This window comes from Euprymna scolopes, chromosome 19 (genome assembly GCF_053919585.1).
Source record: "Euprymna scolopes isolate OS-2025 chromosome 19, ASM5391958v1, whole genome shotgun sequence".
Taxonomy (NCBI): Eukaryota; Metazoa; Mollusca; class Cephalopoda; order Sepiida; family Sepiolidae; genus Euprymna; species Euprymna scolopes.
The window spans coordinates 87,410,195-87,416,194 of record NC_136500.1 but is presented as its reverse complement, the minus strand read 5'-3'; the positions used below and the strand labels follow the sequence as shown (position 1 = coordinate 87,416,194).

The window sequence follows — 6,000 nt, the reverse complement described above, 5'->3', positions numbered from 1 at the left end:
GTGATAAAAATGAACCTGAGGGAAAGAGAGATAAATAAAGACCTTGTCAGAGATAGGTTAGTTCGGAGGCCAATTTCTTGGAGCAGTATAATACATGCCAGCATGTTAAAGACAGTGAATCAATGATGATGATGATGATGTCTTGTGTGATGCTGCAGGACTGCAAAAGCACAAGAAAACACACACACACACACACACACACAAACACCCACCCACCCAGGCAAAAAAGCAGTTATTATAGTCTTCTGTTATTAAAATAAAATACAATAAAATAATTACTTCACCACTTCTAAATTTTCGAAAACATTTAAATCATTTAAACTATCGAATCATTTAATCTTATTTTAAAATTCTTAGCAAATATATGTATCATATAATAACATATTGGCATTTCAAACTTGAGCACGCTAGGTGTTAGCTTTATACTGAATTTAATAATTGTTACAAGGACTCACCTATACATTAAAGATGAACTCTTCCAAACTGTATAAATTAGCTGAGAGTTACGATTCTTGGGGTGATCAGTGAACTTTCGTATTACACCTAAGCCAAGGTTCCAACCTCGACAATCAGTCCGACAGAAACTGTCATGTTCTGTGTAGCCCTAGGAAGTCCACCCTTCAGGCCTTGCTCCCTGGCTTTCGAGAGGAGCAAGTTTATCACTTGTTGCTTGTGGCGCCCTCACCGGGGAATGCTGACTCAGGCATATTTTTGCAGGGCCAAAATGCTCCTCTTGGAACACCAACTCATTTTCCCACTTTCCGACTTTGTGTCACATCCTCTTGCAATGAGAGCGAGGTAAATATTGGTAAGTGTCCTTTCATAGTCCACCATCTTGGCAATACTTACTACGACGGTTGCTCTTTGTTTATGCTGTTTTTTACATTTTCTATTTCATCTCTGTGTCCTTGTTTTCCCCAGTGACTTTTCCAGGGCCACAAAATTTGTTTACACAAATGTTTAGCATAAAGTAATTTCAGGCTTTTAACGTATAATAATTTTTATATTTAAAAATTAACAAAGATTAAAACATAATTTTACAAAGATGTATAATTTAAAAAACAATAATGAAAGTACAAATACCTCTGGGCAAAGTTTGATTAGGTCAGCTAGTATGCAATAAACTACATAGAGTATAGATTAAAATATTTTTAATACACAGAAAAAAACTTTTTATTTATGGTAAGTCTCTGGGAAAATGCTTACGCTTATGTTCATGTTTTTTATTAAAAGATGCCATTTAAAACAATAAAAATAACCAGATGTTAAAAACATTAATAAAGGAAATAAAAATAGACAAGATTTAAAAAAAAAAAAATGTGAAGATTGGTTATTTGATTTTTTGTTTGTTTATTTTAAAATATGGTCAGTTTTTTGTGGTCACTTCTCTGCTTCTTTTGTTGGCCAATGGCCGACTCTGACGCTTGCAGTTGTTTTTTGTAAGTTTCCAGCTCAGCTATTTTCACCTCGAGTTTCTTTGCAACATTCTTGTTTCTGAAAACCAAAGCAAAAACAAAACAAAACAAAAAAGTCAGAAAAGGGTATCTATTAATGTATACATGGTTCATCGAACAAACAAATTAAATAGTGGAGAATTGTATGGATTCAAATTAAATTCACATCAAAAGCTGAAATTAAAAAAAAAAAAATGCAAGTGGACAATAAATAACTATAAATCACTTGGGAGCACCCACAACTTTTTTTGTGTGTGGGTTGAAAACTAAGTTAAAAGCTTTATAATATAATAGACCACGTGTGACCTGTTAGGTCAGTATTTTCATATATATTATTAAATATAAGTATTTCAGGTATATGCATTAAATGTTGTAAGGAGATATATTTTATGTATCAATTTTCAAGAGTACTTAATTTCAAGTAGCTTACTTGCCAAAATATATTTTCATAAATTACTATATTATTAAATATCTATAGACTACTACAACTGATTTTTCTTGCTTGTTGGTCCCTGTGCACACTTGATGATGTCATCATTTTTTTTTTTTTTTAATTCCATTTTCACCCCAAACAAGGCACAGTTGCCATTTTGATGTAGGAACTAAGTTGCAGGGATACTATGCAAGGAATTGGGTGGCAAGATGTCTATTCACATTACACTTGAACTTCTGCATGTCAGTACAGTTGGGAAAGCAGAATCCCGAAAGGGAGTTCCAAAGTTTAGCAGTTCTGAGCAAGAAGCTATTGGAGCAGAATGTTTTCTTACATCTAGGGATTTCTACTGTGTAGGGTGAGATTTTGCTGCTTGTCGAGTTTGTCAGAGATATTTACATCAGGGGGGGGGTACAAGGGCTTGTAGTTCGTTGGAGCATCTGCCATTAAAATACTTGTAGAACAGGCAGAGCGATGCAACATTTCATCGATGAGACAGAGGTTGAAGCTTAGATGACAGTTCAGAACCTATCAGGTTGGCAACAGCAGATACACCAGCCCAAATGTGACAACAGTACTCCATACATGGGCGAATGGTGGCCTCATAGAGGTACAAGATACTTTCAGGTGTTAGCTTTCTTGCATGGTAGAGAGAGCCCACTTTCCTTGTAGGCCCTGATAACATCAGTAAAGGAGGACGTCATCCATGGCACCACCAAATGAAGATGTCATCAAATCAGTGATAAAGATGTAAACATGCGCTAGGCGGTTACATGTTTAGATTTATGGTGCATGTGGATAACAGATTTGCTGCACACGAGACGTTCGGCCAAGAGAAGGAGGGCCACAGAAGAAAGTAAAAATATCTCTGATTTTACTTCAGGACATCCAGAATTATATTTATCTTTGAAAAATAAGTATTTTTTTAAGTGATGGGACGATTCCAATATTTGTCCAATTCCGATACAATTACTGATTCTAAAATTGCTTCATCGTCTAAACCAGCAGTCTCCAAACTATGGCCAATGAACTAGATCCGGCCCGCCAAAGTCTTTAATCTGGTTCACAGAGTTCTTATGGAAAACATAAAAATATTCAGGAAAAATTTAAAAAGTGGATATGTGTGAAAATAGTGCAGTAGTTTTTCTTTTTGTTCAAAAAAAAGAATGAGGTTTTGGAGAACTAGTTTCAATAAAAAGCAAAACTAATGGGCAAAAGAGTATTAAACACCTCCAGGTCACTTTTTATCCCCCCCCCCCCCGTAACTCTAAAAAGTCAGCAATATGCCCCCACTCCCAAACACACACTCCCCATTTTAAAACTTTGGAGACCCCTGGTCTAAAAGGTAATATTTCATTTTTTGAGGTAATGGCGAGACGGGTAGTAGAGAGTTCTCATCCACTTTTAAATATAGACATAAATTTTCTTTTTACCAAGACGACGCACACATATATGTCAAGAATGTGAGTTCCATATAGAAATGTTGATTTAATTTGAATAAAATAATATACACATCAAGTGCGCTTGAAAGCTAAATCACAACGTAATATTAGAAAAATAAACAAATATTTCACTTGTTTGAATTTTATAACATAAATATAGTTCAGAGGTATACTCCATCCTCAGTATGTTGTTTTCTTTTTTTTCTTTTCTTCTTTCTTGCCATGTTGTAAAGTTGGAGAAAGAAAAGTCTGTTTGTAAAGAGCCGTTCGTTGTCTCTCAGTGGTTGCATTTTGAAATGATGGAACCGTGCGTAGGCAACGCGAGAATAAAGTCAAGGCTGCGAGTTCCATATATATGCATATTTTATTTTATTTAAATTAAATCCACGTTTCTATATGAAAGAGAGGATAGATTGATGGTTGGATGATCATAAATACTATGAGAGGATTGAAAATGTACACATACTACCAAAAACAACTCAAAACAACTGCTTAACCTCCAAAACAGCAATTGTTCTCCATTTGTCAGAAACATCGCCCATAGAACATGAGGGATAAAAGGACAAAATGTGAAAGTTATTAGGCTAAGAAAGGAAGGACGAAAGGAGGGAGGAATAACAAGGACAATAGAAAGAGGGGTAGAAGAGAAAGAGAGGAAAGGAAAGAGAGAGGGTAAGAAAAAAGAGAAGAAGAAGAAGAAGAAGAAGAAGAAGAAGAAGGAAAAGAGGAAGGGAATGGAGAGAGAGGAAGAGGAAGAAGAGGTAGAAGAATTTTGGGATTATTTCAATTATGAATGCTTTATATATATATATATAGTCTTTGAAGTTTTTAACCTTTAAAACTATACAAAAAAATATTTTTTAGTGGATCAGGATGTGTTCAAAATAAATCAATAAAGTGCTCGATCACAAATGCGAGAGCTAAAATACGAAATATTTACATAAAAACTATATGTTACACATTTCAGAGACGTATCATGGTTTTATTCAGTGGATCTGCTCTGTATAAGGCTTAAAAATCCAAACAACTCATGAACGATTCACAAAATGAAAGTAGATTTCTTTTTCATTAATTGGGAGACTTCAAGCTATGAATATATATTTGTGCATGTCCAGAAGTAATAGGTTTTATCGACTTACCCTGCCAAACTGTGTTTTTACAATTTTGACTCCTTAGCAGCTATTTTACCGGCTAAAAAACAAATTTAAATTGTTCTACGAGTTCAAATTCTATATATATCAAGTATATAGCCTGTAGACCCAAAATTCAGAGATGGTTTTTCGTAGAAACGTTCTGCACACACACAGACGAAGTCACTTTTCATATATGTATAAACATATATCAATACATGTTTGTGTGCTAGAACTTTATCATCCTAAATGCTATGCAATTATACACAATGTAAAAAATATCCACAAATAGAATTGAGTGCAATAGTTAAATGAAATCAATTATCCAATAAGAAGGTATAAAAAATGAATGATGAAAATTCGTTTTTCAAAGAATATGGAAATTAGTTAACCATTATTTAGTTGCTAGCATATCCATGACTGAGTATATTAAGTTCGTTTTGATTTTTAAATAGAAAATGTAGACTTTAAATATCAACGTAAGTGTGTGTGTGTGTGTGTGTGTGTGTGTGTGTGTGTGTGTGTATATATATATATATATATATATATATATATATATATAGTGTATTTATACACGTATGTATACGTGTGTATACATTTATATACTTTATATATTTCTTATTTGTGTCGGTAGCTCAAATGGTAATGATCAAGGCTGGAGCACTAAATGCTTTGGTTTCGATTATAGCTCAGGAGTCGATCCTTGGACCTTTATTATTCCTGATATTCATAAATGACCCCTTGGATAAAATTGTCTCTAAGATGGGCATATTTGCTGACGACACCACGCTCTATAACAGACATGAGGGGAAAACAAATTAACATGCACCAAAGCAATGGCGGAAACTCTAGAGGAAGGTCTCCAGTCTGTAGTGGAATGGGAACAAAAATGGATGGTCACATTTAATGCTGCCAAGACTAAACTTCTTTCCTTTAATAACTATAAGAAACCTGCTCAACCATTAATAGCCATGGCTAAAGGTACATTACCTGAAAGTACTTCATTCAAACTCCTTAGCTTAACGTTCACAGGGAACATAAGTTGGAACAGGTACATTGAGGGCAATGCCAAGGCTGCTGCAAAGAAAGTTGGCTCTCTACCATGCTAGAAAGTTACATATGCCTGAAAGTATTCTGTAACTCTACAAGCCCATCCATACATGTATGGAGAATTGTTGTTACATTTGGGCTGGTTCATCTGCTACTAGTCTCTCACTGTTAGACATGGTTCAAAAGAGTCACGGGGCCCGTGGCGCAGTTGATAGAGACGTTGAATCTCTACAGTTCCAGATGAACATTGTCTGAAGATAGCGGTTTCAATCCCACCCAAAGCGTGCCAGAGGTTAATTGGCCAAAATGTGGTGAGACGACAACAACTACGGATGGCAGTGATGGCTGAGAATGCAGTTAGGAGATTCGAAGTTCCTATCCGTCGCGGTTACCACCTGACGAAGGTCAGAGGAATAGTTGGCCGAAACGTTGTGAATAAAACAAAAAACCAATAAAAGATCAAAAACAACAACTAATAAAGATGAGAATAA

At 35.0% G+C, this 6,000-nt stretch overlaps 1 protein-coding gene across 1 annotated transcript in view; it reads right to left on the bottom strand.

Annotated features, from left to right (window-relative positions):
* Positions 1-1,170: 1,170 nt before the first annotated feature.
* The window catches only part of LOC145239820 (zinc finger CCCH-type with G patch domain-containing protein-like), a 388,887-nt gene continuing 384,057 nt past the window's right edge, over positions 1,171-6,000 (bottom strand). Inside the window, exon 13 of the mRNA XM_080103351.1 lies at positions 1,171-1,494. Within this exon, the coding sequence (XP_079959477.1) occupies positions 1,356-1,494 (139 nt within the window). The 3' untranslated portion in view covers positions 1,171-1,355. The remainder of the gene's footprint in view (positions 1,495-6,000) is intronic.